Source organism: Camellia sinensis, chromosome 9, assembly GCF_055761805.1.
Source record: "Camellia sinensis isolate YWXY chromosome 9, ASM5576180v1, whole genome shotgun sequence".
Taxonomy (NCBI): domain Eukaryota; kingdom Viridiplantae; phylum Streptophyta; class Magnoliopsida; order Ericales; family Theaceae; genus Camellia; species Camellia sinensis.
The window spans coordinates 31,226,331-31,245,445 of NC_138969.1; the positions used below are offsets into that span (position 1 = coordinate 31,226,331).

The 19,115-nt window shown below is 33.1% G+C and overlaps 1 protein-coding gene and 2 long non-coding RNA genes across 3 annotated transcripts; 2 read left to right on the plus strand and 1 right to left on the minus strand.

Moving 5' to 3' along the window:
* The first annotated feature begins 954 nt into the window (after positions 1–954).
* On the plus strand, positions 955–3,531 carry LOC114322054 (uncharacterized). The gene is made up of 4 exons (XR_014339513.1): positions 955–1,435; positions 1,928–2,079; positions 2,622–2,688; positions 2,820–3,531. It is a non-coding gene; the product is annotated as an uncharacterized LOC114322054 (long non-coding RNA).
* A 7,813-nt stretch (positions 3,532–11,344) lies between these two features.
* LOC114321614 (uncharacterized) lies at positions 11,345–12,526 on the plus strand. The gene is made up of 2 exons (XR_003650367.2): positions 11,345–11,723; positions 12,230–12,526. It is a non-coding gene; the product is annotated as an uncharacterized LOC114321614 (long non-coding RNA).
* Positions 12,527–12,818: 292 nt separating this feature from the next.
* LOC114321612 (protein SRG1) lies at positions 12,819–18,527 on the minus strand. Its single transcript, XM_028268789.2, is given in 5 exon segments — positions 12,819–13,211; positions 13,879–14,203; positions 14,865–14,950; positions 14,952–15,113; positions 18,043–18,527. Coding segments are annotated over 5 exon segments (1,098 nt in total). The 5' UTR covers positions 18,298–18,527; the 3' UTR covers positions 12,819–12,941.
* Between the last annotated feature and the right edge of the window lie 588 nt (positions 18,528–19,115).

The window sequence follows — 19,115 nt, forward strand, 5'->3', positions numbered from 1 at the left end:
TCATCTCCAAATGTATTATTTTTAGAGAGGAAAACCAAATTTCGTCACCAAATACTTAAAATCAATGAAAAATAAAATTGAACCAAGAGATAGATATCTCTCTGTTTAGATGCATGTATTTTACTTTCTATATCTCTCTTTGTCACCCCCTCACCCATTCATCTCCGTCACACCGTTCGTCCATCTTTGTCGTACCGGCTAACCCGCACGTCGCCGGCTGGCGCTCGCTACAACAGGTATCTCTCTCTTTCTCTCTCTCTCTCTCTCTCTCTCTCTCTCCCTTCCTATTTTCGCCTCACTCTCTCTCACCCTACCCTTTTCTCGCTTTTCCGAGCTCCCTCTCCCCTCTTCTCGCTTTTCCAACCTCCGTCACCCCTCTTCTCTATCTTGCTATCCTCCTTCTTGTCTCACTTTCGTAACACATTTTTTATCCTAATTTCACTACAAGAAAAAACATTTTTGGCGACCACCATTTTTGAGTTGGTCACAGATAGTTGACTTTTTGCGACTAACATTTTTTTGGTCACTAATGAGTTGTGTTTTTTGCGACCAACGACATTTTGGTAGCTAATAGATAATTTTTTGGGACCAAAAAAAAAATTATGATCACGGAAAGTAATAGCGGGAGTGGGGAAAAAAAAAAAGTGGGATCTCAAAACCTTTGGTGACTAATAAATTGTGTTCATAGAAAGGAAAATGCCATATTTTGTATCAAAACTACGTAATTTTGAATGTTTCCTAATATTAATTAAATTTGTTACGATTTAAAATAACTATTAATAATCAGCTCAAAAAAATATTAATAATTAAATAATAAATTATTAAGAACATAATAATAATTATTTTTTAATAGAATTATTATTTACTGATTAAAATCATAAAATTTCTAAAATTTATTTATTTTCATTCAAAATATTAATTAAATCTTAATAAAGGTAAAATTACAAACATAAATAATAAAACTTAAAAAATATAAATTAAAACCAATTTTTACTACAAAATTTTGCCTCAAATTTCTTCTCAATATTTGAAATAAGCCCTTCAAAATATTGCCACAATTAAAATTTTCTCATAAAATTTTGTCTCAATTTCTACTCCCTGGTCCCAAAAAAAAAGAAAAAGGGAAAAATAGAGAAAGACTAACACAGACGCGTGAGAGAGAGAGAGAGATAGAAGACGAAGAAGAGATGGAGGGAAAAGAGACCATCAAGAGAGAGGGAGAAAAGAGCAGTCCTTCGGAGTAATAGCCATTGCTTCGCTCGTGACGGCCATTGCGTTGCTCGAGCAGTCCTTCGGAGCTACCTCTTTTGCAGCCTGGTTCGTCTTCGCTTCTCCCTCCGGTCGACGAAGACCCGCGAACGAAGCAAACGGAGCCGTCTCACCTCTCCCTCCGACCGGAGCCCTCGCACCTCTCCCTCCCACCGTCCAATTTCAGGTGCATGTTTATATACTAGGGTTTTGAGTTTTGATTTGAGGCTTTTCAATTTGAAAATTAGGACTTAGGGTTTTTCAATTTCAAAATTTGGGGCTTTTTAATTTGGGGTCAGTGTTTAACTTGGATGCTTGTTATGAATGTTTAAATGGGAAGACAAAAAAATTCCTGTTATGAGGGATTTCATTTCTGAATGAAAAAGTAGATACTCCGATTTCTGTAAATTTATGTTTGGTATAGAAAGAAAAATAAATGAAAATTTTGAAATTCCTGAGCCTCTATGATTTGAAGAGTAGCTTCGTCCAATTCGATTGGTCGTTGTTTGATATCATTTGTCTCTTCATCCCTAACTCAACTGTCCCTCTTCTTACTTCCTTCCTTCTTCCCTTCCTTCTCTCTCCTCTCTCTCTCTACTCTCACTCTCAGGTCCCCTCTCTCTCTCTATATATATATATATATGTGAATATGTGGTTGAAGTTGTTGCTTTTGTTGCAGCTGTAGCACTGTTAGGAGTGACAGGTGTTGGGAGATGCTGCAAGAGACTTGTAGGAGTGGGAGAATCAGCGTCGGCTTTCGTTTTCTTCAATATTATATTCATTTGGGGCGTTTTTATTGGATTGGTTCGACAAGGTCCCTCTTTCTTCTCAGTAATCTCTCTCTCTCTCTAGTCTCTAATTTGTATCCTCAATATGATTCACTGTTTGATTATTCTACGAATATTAAAGTCTGGGTTCTGCATACAATGGGATTCAAGTGGTGGGTTTTTTCAACAGTCGGAGATGGTTTATTCATTCATCATATACATGGTGTTTTTAAGAAATTTTTGGGTGTAGATGCCACGTGTAGCTTCTACTATTTTGAATTTGACAGTAGGGTCATTACATTTATGTTGGATGTTTGAGGAAAAATGAAGGTGTATACATTTGTGATTGATTGATAAAAGGTAGTGCTACGTGTACCCTATTAACATATAAAAATTTCTCAGTGTTTTCTGTTTGTTTGTTCATTTCTCTGTAAAGGAGTGAGTAATAGATTTTTTCCAACTAGATAATAAATTATGTGAGAATGCTCAAATTTTAGTTAGATAGGGATGGATTATTGGTTGCTCATCATCGATATGTATCAACCTTTTTCAAATTGTGACTTGTATGGAATCCTGACATCCTTAAAAAAATTATATTTTTTTCAGTCGTTTCACCTTTGCTAGACGTTATACTCAATGCAGAGTTCTCTATGCTCGTGATTGGTCTATGCAGGTCAGATTATTGTTTCTACACTCAAAAATTGATTGAATTGATTTGTTCGTACAAAATCTAGATTTAAGGTTTGACAGAATGAAATTTCAATCATTTATTCATTGTCCTAACTGTGCGTTTCTTGGTGCCAGTATCCTGACAACAGACCCTGGTTATGTTACAAATGAATCTTCCCATCATAACTAGCTTGTTGAGAGTCCTGTCTCAGTATTTAAAGCCCATTCTGAGGTTGAAAAATGTTGAGAAGCCCCTCCAATTAGATATGAATCATATGATTAACACAGATATTGAAATTATCTTCTGGAGCAAGAACTGTTGCCTTCAACTCGTGACATTCCCTATGAGTTTGTTGCTGAAGAATTAAGGTGATTCCAGTGATTTCATCGGTTATAGCATTAAATACCACTGAGTTTTGCGATCACATTTAATTTATCCTTTGAATTTTAGTTTTCAAAATTGGCTTTGGTAGCTTTGCTAGTTTTGTTTCATGTTTTGCTTCTCAAATATTATCTTGATTTAATACATACTAGGTAGTCAGATGTGATTGCAAGGAACTATGAATATCAACTGAAACTTTAATTATCGGGTCTATATTGCATAGCTTACAATGATCCTGGATTTCTGGTCTTTGATTTTTTGGAATCTGGATTCCATAGTGAAAAGCCGAAGGCTTTAAATGTAATCTGGTGGCAATATGTGTTGAACTATCTTAAATTCTGTTGCGTTTCATCATAGCAAATCATTATTGATTGAAAATATCTCAGCTTTCTATCCATGTTAAATTTCTGTTTAGCCACAAAATCTTAGCACTGCATTTACTTCTTTATCATTAAAACTTATGTATCCTGAAGTCTTCAGTATTTATGCTATCATAGAATTCTATTCCACTTCAGAGAGTCAGATATTGTAGGCACTGCAAGGCATATGTAAAGAGGTTCGACCATCATTGTCCTGCTTTTGGAAACTGTATAGGTAATGACAACATGCGGGTTATAGTTCTTTACATTTTTAACTACTTCAGACAACAAAAACCACTGTGTTTTTCGTTCTTATTACACTAGTCTTGGATTTGGTACAACAATGGGTCTTGCTGTCTTTGTGGATGTGACATTGATATCCTTTTAATGCAGGTCAAAAAAACCATGTCCTCTTCATAATCCTCCTTTTTGGGTTTGTTTTTACTGAGGCTTCGTATGTAGAATGCTCATCTCAATGTAAGCTTGAGTATATTGGATACTGACCTGCATTAGTTTCAACAATTTATTTTTTTGGTGAAATTAATTATGCTAATTATTAATTTCAAGAGGATTCACATTTGCTGTTTATCACTTGAATATAAAAAGGCATCCTCAAGTTGGATAAGCCTCTAGGAAATTGGCTCAAGTTTACTGTCTGAATACTCGAAGTTATGCCTATTTATGGTGACTGGATAAGGCCATAAATTGTGAATACTACTACCTATCATCTTTCCATTCATATGATGCTTACTTCTTTTTATGCCTTTGTTTAGAATAAGTTAGAATTCAGATCTGAACAATGAGGAAGAACTTTTTGTAATTGCTGTGAACAATCATTTTATTTTTACTCCAGTAGGAAACTGTTCATTAAAATAAAATGGAACTAAGGAAGGTAGTGGTGTTTGCTTCTAATACAACCGGTTGAGCCATGCCTCATTTAATTAGCAATGCTAGAGTTGTTATGATTTTCAACACCCAAATTTTCAGTTTAGTTTAATTATATTTCAAAGCTTGATAGGCATAAGTAATATGAACTAGTAGGTGTCTGAATTGTGACATGAGTGCCCCATTTATAATACATATTTTAGAATAATTTGGTTTAGTAGTTTAAACTTTATGTCCGATGTGATGTGCCCATTGTAGTAAGACTTGTCTTATGCTGAAAAATGTATATATCACAGTTGGTTGCTGCTACGTCTAATTGTGTATGTGAACAAAATTTTTATTTTTTCTCTTCTAGGTTGCATATTAACATATTTAGTGAATGGTTATCTTAACCTTTTGTTGTTTTTTTTTTATTTTTTATTTTTTAAATGGCAGATTGGAGATGAACGAATTTGGTAACCTGCATAGCAATAGTTTTTTTGTTGATATTACCGGACACATCCATCACAGTGTAGTTGTACTTTTTGTTGATATTACCAAACATGTATTTTGACTATGTTGTTGTGGGTTATGATTATATTGTGATGGATCTTATTTTTTTGTTGATATTTTATTGAATGGATTAAAATGAACAGGTTTTTGTTGATGTTACCAAATGAACTGGTTTTTGTAATGATTTGTAATGGATATTATATTCAGCAGGTTATTAAAATGCACAAGTTATTTTGATTGTGTTGAAGTTTTTGATTTTACTAGAATAGATGTTATAGTTTGGATGTTATATATTAATTTCTTGATATTATGAGACTGTATTTTGCTTGGGTTGTTTTATGATAATAAACAGTTTAGTTTTATATTGATTTGTATTAAATATTTTATTTAATAGATTATTAAAATGTATAGGTATTGTTTATTGTAAAAAATATATAAATTGCAAATATAACCTTCCCCTCAATTTTTAAAATTTATTTATTATTGGCGATGAAAAAAATTGACACTAAAACTTTCTAATTCCAACAAATAATTTTGTCACATATATTCACTATTTCATCACTAAATTAAAATATTTGTTGACAAAAGTTTTCGTCACTGAAGGGACTCTTTTTTTCATCTTTTGGTGACGATATTTTTGTCACTAAAAATTTTATCGCTATTTTTAATGACGAAATATTTTGTCACTCAAAAAAAATATAATAAAATTTTATTTAATTTTAGTGACGAAATGGACGTTATAGGTGACAAAATATTTAACATTTAGTGACGAAATATTTCGTCACCAAATATCAATAATAGGTGACAAAATAAATTTTCGTCATCAGGTACTTTTAGTGACGACGAATTGATGACGAACGTGGTGACGAAATTATTTCGTCACGGATCAATTTGGTGACGAAAATTTCATTATTGGAGACGAAGTGATTTTGTCACTAAAGTACCATTTTGTTGTAGTGATTACACTGTTGCAAAAAATAGAAATTTCATATTTTAAATACTTTTTGCGACGGCACCACATCGTCTTAAATAACATTTTTAGCGACGGTATTTTTTTCCGTCTTAAATAACATTTTTAGCGACGGTAAAATAGTGCTGTTGCAAAAAAGTCAAGAAATTTCAAACATTATTAGCGACTGCACAGTACCGTCGCAAAAACTCTTTTGCAACCCCTGCATTTGCGACCCCCCTCTTGCCGTCGCAAAAAGTATTAGCGACGGCATTAGGAGTATTAGCGACGGTAATTTACCGTCGCAAAAAAGTCAATTTTTTTGTAGTGATTTGAGGTAAGAAAATCAAAACACCGTCAATCTCTCTTGCCCCTTTTAATGTTGATTGTCATTATATTTTGGTATTTTCATGACCATTCCTATTCCCCAAATCTTCACTCTAAAAAAATGCATTAACTACACACTACTATTGAATGTTGATATGTATTACACATAAAAAATTAAATATGGTTATTTATTGATTATTATTATGTTTTGGTAGTTCTCATGCATCCAAATATTGACTGTACGTGATGACGTGAACGTTCACATTAAATGACGTGAACGTTCACATTAAATGACGTGAATGTGAATGTTCACATTAGATGACGTTGTGATAAAGATGATGTTAAGGTTTACATCAGCATTGCATTAAATTACATAACCACAATTCTCAACTTTCATTTGAATATAAACATGACTGTATGCGATGATGTGAATGTTCATATTAGATGACGTGAATGTGAATGTTCACATCAGATTACGTTGTGATAAAAGTGACGTTAAGATTCACATAAGATAAGAGAGAATGTTCACATTATTTTGTTGTCAATTAAAAATATATTCATATTATATAATAATATAAAACAATAACATCAATGTTATTTAATTTGTGTATGAAATTTTTTATGCCTTGGTCCTGTAACATGCCCGGGGGGTACCTGCGCGCGTTAAACAGTTCGGACTCCCGAGATCTTTTTGGTCTAGTCTCACGAGTGCAATATGAAATGTAGATGAGAGTCCAGATTTGGCAATTTTTATTAAAAATCCATTTTATTGCAATTTTGTCAAAAATGGACTGCGTTATCAGATCTTAGAGTCGCCACCTAATATTTTGGAAAATTAGGAAACCCATGACTCGTGCCAAGGCCACTGTTCGTCGTAACCAAGGATGCTTGGCTCGGAACCTTAGGTATGAGAGGGGAAGGTCAATGATGAGCACCCCCGCTCACTCGATCAAAAGATCGGCCTCTACTAAACCATGATATGACTTTTATTTTTTTTATATGTTCATGTTTTGATTATTTTAGTAAATCCTAAAATTTACTATGTGAAGCATACAAGTATACACTAGTTTGCTCAAATTGGAACAATTCAACTTCATGTTTGTTTTTCGAAAAAGGTTTGAATTTGCCACTTGACAAAGTGGGCTTAAAGTTTGTGAATTTGCCACTGCAAAGTGGGCTTAAAACGTACATTTATTGAATTATTCAAATTCAAACAATAAGCCTTCATCCACAGGCATTCATACAGTTATATCAAGTAAGCAAGTAGTCTCATGGTAGAGTACTAACACATAGTAAGAAAAGTACACACAAATGGGATGCTAAAGCATAAAAACTCACAGATTGACCGACGTCCCTCAAACAACTACAAAACAAAATTAGTAAAACATGTATGATCTTATATACAAAATCCTAATGCAATTCACTCATGAGATGCACTAAAGATTCGGCTTCTAAAATATGATATTTGAAACATTGCAAAACATTTGATAGCGCATATAACCATAGGATAATCAATTAAAGCATAAGGATGCAAATTTAGCCGAATCTTAATGCATGGAACATGGATGTAAAGCAGGGATATGCATGACATGTCAGATATATACATATGTACAGTTAGGGAAAGCGATTAAAGAATGGGATAGAAAGAAACAGGGTGAGGAGATTATTACAACACTTTAAATATTACAGATCCAAATAAAAGAGGAGGAAGAAATAATAAAACAAAATAAAACCTCACAAAACACTCAAAATCAAAAATAAAAAAATAAAAGTTTGAAATCGCCGGCCATTCATCAACTTGCAAATAACCATCGGTTCTTATGCCTCGGCCCATGTATTCATCTTCAATGGAGGCCCCATCAACACTCAAACAAAACCGGCCCACTGTCAAGCCGGCCCACCGGCCAATCAAAAATGCACCAACCTAACGTGATGCAGCACCAAAATCCCACAACTTTACGGCCCAATAACCATAATTTTATTTTTCTCCAGCGAAACAAAAGTAAAACAGGGGCTTCTTGTTACCGAAGCAACAGCCGCACTTCGGAACAATAATGCACATGGTATCACTAGAAACTGGGCAAAACCAACACCTGCAGCAACACTAAGAAGCAACAATTATATCAACTTGATTCAAGTATGTATGTCTAACACCATCACAAAGTTTCCTGGGTAAGAAAACCGACTACGTGTGCATGAGAAAGAGAGAGAGGTGCCGAGAGGGAGAAGATGAGAGCCCTTCCTTTCCGTGTGTGTGTGTGTTAGAGATAGATAGAGCCAGAGAGAGGAAGAGATTGGTGGTCTGTTCGGTCTTGAAGCCCGAAACCCGGAGAGAGAGATAGAAGTTGGTTTTGCATGGAGAGAGAGAGAGAGCCCGAGAGCAGGTGCATGTGTGTATCTGTGTGATCTCTTCATCTCCGAACCAGTTCATGCCAGAGAGAGAGAGAACCGGTGCCGAGAGAGATCATGCATCTCTTGTGTGTGTGAGCTCGTCTGTGGCCTGTGTGAACCGTGTGCATGCGTGTGCCTGGTGTATCGGCTGTGTGTGGGTGATGAGTGTGTGGCCTCTCTCTCTAAACCCGTGTGTGTGTGTGTTCAGTGGTGAATGGGTGTGTTGAGTGATGTTGTGCATGTGTGTTGGGATGGCAGTGGTGGTGTGGTGAGAGTGTATGTTGTGCATGTGTGTAGTGTGCTGCTGCCGTGAGTGCGTGTGCAGTGTGTATGGAGTAAGGATCCTCTAAAGTGATTTTTTCCTAAAGTTTCCTAGAGTGTTACATTGTGTGGTTGAGATTTACTGGCAAGTCACATCAATTTTTCTGATGTGACTTGCCAATAAATCTCAACCACACAATGTAGCACTCTAGGAAACTTTAGGAAAATTTCACTCTAGAGGATCCTTGGTGGTGTGTATGTGTGGAGAGAGAGACCCAGCTAGAGAGAGATGAGACTGAGAGCCTTATTGCATGTGTTGTCCTCCCCTCCCCCCTTTTGCTTCAAACAAGTTGGAAAATATAAAGAGAGAGATTTTTTAATTGTTTGTCACCCACCATGCCAACAATCATAAAAAGTCCACACGCTTGGTGCCCACAAACCTCAATTATTCTGAAGAGGGAGAGAGAGTGTGTTTGTTAGGTGTCTCCTCACCACCCACTCTCACTTGCCCTCCTCTTTTTTTCAATTTCCTCCACCATTTTTCAAACCCACTTCACGAATTATTTTTCACCCAAAACTTATCATCACAATGTCCACTCTATTCTCCTTTGAATCCAGCAAAAACAAAATTCTTTTCCATCCCAAAACCCATTATCCTCATCTGACCCTTTCTTTTTCTTTTCTTTATTTTCTTTTTAATTTTTTTTTGTTTTTTTTATTATTTTATATAAAAAACACATAAAAATGTGTACACACACATAAAATTAAATAAAAATTATAAAATACTACAAATTGATAAAATATTAGTAATATAAAATAATTTGACCAAAATAGGTTAGGTTTGGGATTAAAGCTTCAATTTGATTTTTCGACTGAGAAATTCATAAAATGACATATTCTAATTTTTATTAGTGGGTGGTCAAAAGAAAGTGTCCAAGTCTTAGGACTGGTCAAAATGGGGTGTCTACAGGTCCTTTCCCTTTTCTCTCCTCCTCCAACATTAGATATCAATATTAAATATAAGAGCATAAGAGTCTAAGAAAATAGTGTAAATTAAGAAAAAAAAATTATGGAATAAAAGTATAAATACGTGGGACTAAGTGGGTTAATTTTTTTTTTTTTTTTTTTTTTTTTTATGGACTTCTTGTGTTAGAACACTTCTAAATGGGATTTATCAATAAAAATCTCAATAAAAATAGATATTTTAGTCATTGAATTTAATTAAATCAGTATTTTAGACATCTTATGTATACTTTCTATGAGTTTAATAATTAAAATATTCATTTTCCATTAGTTTTACTTAACCAATATATGTGAATGATTGATTTATATTGAAAATAAATTAAAAAATTAAAGAATGATTTATATTGAAAATAAATTAAAAAATTAAAATTTTAATTGATAAAATTAAAAATAAAAAATTTATTTTGTTATAAGATTAAAATAAGAGAGATATACATATATACATGCCGAATAATTAGGAGATATTGGGAAATTAACTTTTTTAATAATTTTTTAATTTTTTATAAAAAATTCAAAAAAATAGAGAATAATTTGATAATACTTTTGGAATAAATTAAAAATATTGCTTTTGAGATTTGTTTAAAATATGATTTACCCCTGTGATTCTATAAATTATATTTCACTATTGAAATTTTTAATTTTATAACAAATGACGATTTTTATTAATAAATTATCAAGTAAATTAACAATTTTTAATGCTGACAAAAATTTATTTCAATTAATAGTTTAGGTAATTTAAGTAATGTTAGGAATTTTAACTTTCTAATTAATCTTGTTAAATAAAAATTTTAACATAAAGATATTTATAATTTTCTAAACTATAATAAATTATCCGTAATTTAAACAAACTTCAGAATGCATTTGTAATTTGAGAATCGCTATGGTACATAACCCTTAAGCATCTTATAACTAAATTTTTTCAGTCATAATTAAAAACAAAAGTTATAACAAAATACAACATGAGACATAATTAAATATTTTATGAGTGATAACTAAAATAATATCATAATTACAAAAAAATTAGTCATAATTAAAGAATAAAATAATATAACTAAGAGTGGATATGATACACTTCTTTTAAGAGATGTGTATAGTAAAATTTTCATGGTAATTTATGTACTTTTTTTTAAACATACTCCACATAAAAAAAAATTATTGGTTGTTGCAGGAGTGTCACGTGGTCATATCTCTCACTAATCATAATTTATCATATTTTTTTTTATATTTCCTAATTATCTAATATAAATTTATGAATCCTATCTCCTCTACTGTTCCCAACTTTATTAAAAGACTAGTGCCCAAGATAGAATAATGCTAGATTTATAATTAATGTACTATCTAATATATTAACAGATAATAATGTGATATAAACTAGCCAATAACTTCAATACCATTCATAGAGATATGGGGTGTGTTTGGTTTATGTTTGTAGAGTAATTTTTGAGATAAAAAGTACAAAAACTTATTTGATTTGTCTTTTTTTAGAAATAGTTTTAAAAAATTATTTTAGAAAAAAATTTTAAAAAAAGTGATTGATTTGATGTATATGAGAGAGAGTGATTTTGAAAAGTAAGTAAGTAAATAAAATTTTAAATTTTTTTTTAAAAAAATTTATTTAATTTGATTACACTTAAAAATTTATTTGTAAAAAATTTTTGAAAAATTTTTGTGAAAAATAAACCAAACAAGCCATGAATCCTGAGGGCGGGGGCTGTTTAATTTCAAACCCCTCTCTGACGCACAGATGTATGCCTGGGGAGTCGTGCTTTTTCTCTCCTTTCCCTTCCCATCCAACGAAGCCTCCTCTAGCAACCTCAAAAGGTTCGACGAGAGAGAGAGAGACAGGCATTTCGAATCCTAAAGCTTCCAACTTTTCTCTCTCTACTCTTCTCTTTTTTTTAGGGCTGAAATGTGTTCTGTCACTCGATCTCTGGCCGATACGGTCCATGGCGTTGTCTACTTCAGAAAAGGTATATCAGTGTTTCTCTCTCTCTGTCTCTAATCCTGTGTTTTGGGATGCAATTTTGGGTTTTCCTAGTGTTTTGTTTGTTGCTGATACGTCTCGATTTGATTTTGGATCTCCCAATTTATCTGCCTTAGATGCTTTCACTGAGATTCCTTTTATCTTTCTTTGTTCTTGTTTTTGGTAATTTGATTGTGTCGATTGATCAATGTTTGTGTGGTTCAAATTACAAAATTTTTTGTTAGCTTACTTTGTTTGATGGGTTTTAGGGTTTATGCTTTCATGCTTCATGACCAGACTGAAAGGGATTAATGTGGCATTTCTTACAATAATGGGTGGTGCCAATGCAATTTATTGATTTGGTTTTTGGGTTCTTCCATGTTTAGGGTTTTGTTTTTGGTTTGGGAATAGGGGTTTTATTAAAGAATAATTCTCGGTTCTGTATCTTATTTCAGATTGATTATTTTAGCTGTCTTGTAATTGGGGTTTTTTTTTTTTTGGCTTGAATGCTAGGTTCACAGACACAGCTGAAACTTGATGCTGGGGTTTTGCTTTGTTCCTACATTTCAAGTGAACAAATCTTATATTACTTGGAGGTATTCTCAGAAGTAATGAATTAATACACCTAAGATTTGGAATTGGGAATGAAGCCATTGGTCCGTGTAGCATATTCATGTATGTATCGAATTAATATTTCCTGTAAAGGATTTAGCTAGTTTGATATTCTTTTGGATTTCGAAACTCTAGCATTGCTACTTCTATGGTTCTTTTTGATTTTTGTATCATTAATCTATTTCTCTCTTTCCTCTATTAGTACATTTTAATTTTGATAGTATCATTATCTATGAATTTTCTATCAAGGGTGGTTAAAGTTCGCCCTACTTGCCTTGAGGTTGTAGGTTCCAACTTGGGGGGCAACCATTTTGTGAAAATTATGCCAAAGGCTTATTGCCTCTGGTTAAAGGGTGAAGCGCAACCCGAGTACAACATCTAGAAATCCCTTAGCAATCGCCATTTAGCATCTATTGTCTGTATAATGAAATATTATTTATAACTCTAGTTCTGTTGAGGAATTTATCCAAAAAAAAAAAAAAAACTCTAGTTTTGTTGAGGAATTTCATATTAAGGTTTGTGCGATAGGCTGGTTTTGAAGCGTCTTCAATATTCCTTACAACTTAATAGCAAAAGATGAAACAGGTTTTAGTACATTACTGTTACAGAATTTTCAAGTACTGTTCTGGCTTTCCTCATTTTCAATCCTCATGACATCTAGGTATGATTTCCCATGAAGCTCTCGAGCAAATAAGCCTGTGAAATAATCTTGAACCCTAATTCTTTTGAACCGTGCTGGTGTTTGTGGGGTAATCAAACTAGGTGCAGGACCCATTTCTCCGTCAAGTCTTGGGTTGTAAAATGTGGCAATTGACAGTCTCTCCTTGCTAGAGTTCACCACTGCTCGATGCTCGATGCTACGATAAGTTCCATTGGTAACAATCTGCAAAACAAGGTAAGAGATCTCATAGCAGGATAAACTAGATCATGAAATTTAAGGTCCTATTTTACAAATTCAACTTTCACAGTTTTTTTTTTTAGGTAATGCTGTGTATTACGACTTGATGCTCGACTACCCCGTGGGTGTCCTTTTGATTTCAACATACGCTTTATTTGTTTTAGTGATTTGGTATTGATGGAAAACGACAGGCAACAACAAAAAAAATTCTTTGGTCAATAGCAAAACAAACTTATTTGGGTAAAAAATGTTTTTCATTTTTGAAAGGTAGAAAACATTTTCAGGACTGAAATATTATTAGTACCACCACACTACTGCCATCCCACCATCATTGCAACCTTTGCCGCCACCCCTTTGCCTCTGCCACCAACAGCTTGTCCACTGCACGACCTTCACCACCACCACCACATTGACTACCACAACCTCCGCCGCCTTTACCACCATCACCACTGCTAATCCAACTATGCACATTAGTTTCAAAGTTAAAACCGAACATTGAAAAATGTTTTTTTACAGAAAACATTTAAAAAAAATTATTTTTCTTGAGGAAATGTTTTTTCATCGAAACAAACGTAAAATGATAACCATTCTACCAGTTTACTCATTGAAGTCCATTTATAACAACACAAAACTTTAATGTGTGGTTTATTACCTCTAGAATGTCTCCAATGTTGACCACGAAGGCATCAGAGAGGGGTTTAACAGGAACCCACATCCCGTCTTTCTTAATCTGCAGACCTTCCACTTCATTGAGCTGGAGGAGGATAGTGAGGCCAACGGCATCGGAGTGTGGGGTGAGGCCAGCGACCAGCTCTGGTTGTGGACATGGAGGATAGTAGTTCATCCTCACTGCCTGCATCCCTTCTTCAAACAACTCCCTCATATCCTCTGCCTTCATTTTCAAAGCTTTAGCCATGTAGTCAAGAATCTTCATGGCAAGATGCTTTAAGTCAGCCGTGTAAACTTCCAGAGTGTGTCTGCATGAAAAGACTTAGCAAACCCAAGCTGATTTGACTGAGTTCTTGGATCGATCAACTGTAACTGTGGCCATGAAAACTGTGGTTCTAGTTCTTGCCTCGCTTATTGGGTTGAGATTTTTTATCTTTTGATTTAGTAAATGCAGCACACTAGACAAGGCATGTTTGATAGCTCTAGATATGGGAATGAGAACTGTGATTCAAATTACTGTATGAAATTGTTGGCTGTGATTTTGGTTTACTAGACATTTTCTCAGGTTTTTGCCTTTGTTGAAGTCTGTTTGAAGGAGAGAAATGCAGCACAACAATGGACGGGATTAAGCAGGATAGGAAGCGTTATTTAGTCATTTTATAATGAAAGTTCTATTTCGGAATAAGTTGTCCCACTTCTACTGAACAAAAAGTCTTGATAAAGGAACCTTAGGATAAGTTAGTTAGGATCACAAAATCTGAACTGGACGTTAGATAATTTATGTCAAAAGAAAAGAGTTATATCTCACCCCCTTGCTTGCAAGTCGAACGTGGCTCATATGTGGCAAACTAGTTGGGACATGATTTTAGTAATGCTCTGCACAATTTTAGGGTAAGAATACCCTCCGACAATATATAGAGTACATGCATATATATATGAGAGAGAGAGAGAGAGAGAGAGAGAGAGTACCTGAAGGGGAGAGGGAGCATTGGAAATAAATTGGGTTTTCTCAAATGGGTTGGAAGGGTGGTGAGGAAGAAGAGGTCACCCCAATCAAAGCTTTTGCTCCTCTGATACAACAAAGGCCTGCCCAAATCCTTCGACATCACCAGGGTCCTGCCAAAATTTCTTCTTCTCTTCCATTGGGAGGTTGAAGAATTCCCGAGTCTCCATCTTCACCTTCTCCGCTAATGAAGAGCTCACTCCATGATTTATCAACTGCACCACATTCCTATTGTTTCAGTTTTTTTTTTTTTTAAATGATATGTTTGGATTTTTTTCCTGAACAAATCTAAAATACACACACGCTCAATGATACAGATTTGGCATTTGCTGCAATATAATTGATTCGGATATTCAAATCTATTGAAAAGAATTTGAAAGTTTTGTAAGTGTGCATTGAGATTGGAATCACTTGCTTGCTATGTTAATTTTGGTGCCTCGTACAAATTACAGTCGGATTGGATGGAGTGATTTGGGATTGGATGGAGTGATTTGGAGAAAAGAGAAAAAATTATTAACATTTATCATAAATCATAAAAATATTGCATAAGAGTAACCCAGACAAGATAGGAGAGAGTGTATTTTCTTTTCTATTTTTGCCAGCTTAATACCAAATAAAAAAGGTGTGTTACCGCACATTGTTAGCAAGATTTTAACATAGTCTGCTCAAATTGAAAACAATATAAAACTTATTTTGGTGCTAATTTAGGCTAAGTTTGGCAACTCAAAAAGTGTACTTATTTAGGTCATCTTAAATAATCTCTTAATAAACTTTTATTATTATTTTTGTGTCCTAGATTGCCAAATAAATATATTGTAGCTATCATTAGATCTTTCTTTCGTTTAAAGACATTAAAATTCAACGTGCAGACTAAAAAAATACTATAAAATAAAAAAGATACACAACATGATTGTAGGACCTAAATGCCAATAATTCTTCCACTTGTTCTATAAAAAAAAGAAAGAAAATCTTTTGAGTGTTTAGCTTGTGGAATATATGCCCTGAGTTATCAGATTTCACTCTTTTTGGGGTCAGTTATTTGAGCGACAACATATATAATTTATAATTGGTAAGACGAATTTTTTAAGTCTGGACGAACAATAATCAGTGTCAGGATTGTGAGTTTGAATTCTGTGGAATCTCGTGACTTATTGTTATATATTTGAGTGGCCATGTTATGTAACAATCATATAAAGGTGACCTTTGGCGTCTTAATTTTTTATAGGATCTATTCTCGGAGGTTACCCCTCTATGATTAAGTTTTTTTAAATTACTTATCAGCTGTATGATTAAAAAATTATTACATGAAAGTGAAAAAATTTATAATTTTAATTATTAATATATAAAAAGTTTATTACTTATTTATAATTTTTTTCAAAAACTCACTAGATTGATATTTCCCTTAGCTAATACAATTTACAAAACAATAAGCTCTTTCCCAACTTTACTTGCACGAATATTTTGTTACTAATAATTTTGGTTTCTGTCGACTTTTTAAAACTATTCTTTTTTCTTATTGAGATGTTTTAATTGATAGAAGAAATATGAGTAAAATCAATAAAGAAATCCCACGAGACGGTAGATAATAACATGAAAACAAATAAAGTTGGTAGTTTTGTTGAAGAAAGGAAAGAAAAGATTTGTTAGAAAAGAAAAGATTAGGATTTTTTTCTTCCTCTTGTTTGGTTACGTTGGAGATAAAAGAAAACAATAGATTTCTCAAATCTTATTGAGATAGACTACATGAAAGAAAATAAAAGAAATTCTTATAGGTTATCTTACCAAAATAACTTTTTTGTTTTTATTTTTATAGCAGTTAGATAGACAATTTTGATATTACATAAAATTAGGAATCATCCCAATTCTTTTCTCACCAAATCTCTTCAATTTTGGAGTGATTAAAAAAGTGATTATAAGAAAAATTAATCTCTCTTTATTTCATTGAATTTCTCCTCATTTCTGTCATGTTTAGTAATTCAAACTACCACGTGATTCATTTTTCCCGCCTCTCCAAATCACTCAATCCAAATGGATTGTAAGAGATTTGAATATTTTCTTTGATAATTAATTAACCAGTTGGTTGTGTGCCTGTATAATAATAAAAGGTTATGTGTTTATAGGACCCAAAAAATTATAGAGAGAATGATGAGCAAAACATACACTATTAATTGGGCACATGATTTTTGTAGGAGTCTTTTTAGCAACGTTTATAGTTAATTGTTTTTAATTTATAAAAAATATTAAACACATTTATATTTATTTTGGGTAAAAATAAAAAACATATTTGGTACACAAGTATTTTAAAATTTTATTTAAAAAACAATTGAAAATGAGTGGTTTGCGAGAAATAATTGTCGACGGTTAGAGAGGGTGACCGGAGATGGTTGTTAGGAGGTAGCAGCCGAAGGTGGTTACCACAGGTGAGAGGTGGTTGGTATGGTTGGAGGTGATTGATGGCCATAGGAAATTGTGGCCGAAAATGATTATCGGTGGTCAGAGATGGAAGCTGGTTAGCCACGTAAGATGGTAGTTGTAGGTAGTTTTCTACAAAAAGTGGTTGGAGGTGGTTGCCACTGTTGGGAGGTGGTTTGTGGCAATGGTAGGCGGTTGAGAGAAGTGGTGGTTGGAGGTGGTTGGCGGAGGAGGTTATTTCCGATGGTGCTTGGTAGTGATGAGTAATGGTTGGTGGTGGAAAAGGGTGGGGGAAAGAAGAAGATATATATATAAAAAAAAAAAAAAATTTAAACAAAAAAGTGAAACTAATTTTTTTGTGTGCACAACTTTTTGAGAACAAAAATAGAAACCAACCGAATTCTTATTTACAACTTTTAAAAATTATATGAATATGAATAGAAATTATAAATATAAACAATACCAAACACGTTTATAGCCTTTTTATATCCACATGTGATAATATTTCTGCTTAATTAAGAGACTAAAACATGGGTTTTTTGGGGTAGAAATCAGTTAAAATCAATTATTTACCATATGGAAAAATTTGTTTTCTGCCTAGTTAAGTTGATGTTCACAAATAATGATTTTTTATTTTTATTTTTATTTTTGGATAAGAATTGATTTCTTAATTTTTATTTACATAACATAACATCATGAATTTGAAAATAAAATGAAAATATATGTAAATACCTGGAAGAAACCCCACTCTTTGGATGCATAGTTAAGCTTCTTCAATTCTAAATCCATGTGATCTCCAGAAATCAACTTGTCCATGTCGATGATCGGAACATCATCGGGACAACGAGCACCATACGACGAGATTGGATGGTTCGGATGACCATGGTGAACATACCGCGGTGGGACCGTGGTGAGTGATTCTTTGGCCAGTTCTTGAACACTGGGTACAAGGAGTGAGCTTCCCAGTCTTGCTAGCTTTGCTTCCATATCTCTGTCTCAATTGTATGGTTTGTTTTTTTTTGGCAATGAAGATGACAAAAGATTTGTTTTTTAATGCTCAGCCGCCACATATTTGTTTTTTATAAGAAGTTGATGATAGTAACAGTTTAAACTTAATTATTTGGGCAGTTGAACAGTCAAAGCATCACAATTCTCAGCCGTCAGATATTTGTTTTTTTTATAGGAATTTAACATTCTCTTGCCGACTAATCCGAATAGATTTTTTTTGGTTTTGTTTTTTTTTATTTTTATTTTTATTTTTCTCATATCTAGATGAATATAATAACAGTGACCATTATGTTTGGGCTTGTGACTGTGAGTCCATAATGGATTATGTTTTAATAATTTGAAAAGTTTATTTTATAATGCTCTTTTTATATATCATGTATAAACGAAAAGGTCTATCTAATAAAGATAACCGCCCACTACAATAAATAAGAGATTTAAAAACTAAATTTTTTTGTTACAAAAAATATTTAGGGATCAATTCTTGTCATCGCAAAAATTATCTCTGAAAGATCGTTATGAAATGTAAAAAATAAAGTTTTTACTTACCAAATTTTGAAAACATCGCTAATAAATAAATGGGATAAAATAATTTAGTTTTAAAATGATTTATTTTTTGAGACAAAAATTTTAATCCCCAAAAGATTTTGTTGCTAATAATGACACTATTGAAAACAAAAATATTTAGTCACTAAAAAGCGCTTTTGTCTCCAAATTTTTATCTCTAAAAAATTAATTGATTGTAGTAACCATTTCATTTTATCATTTTTATTTCTAAAAAGTGAATAATTTTTTTAAAG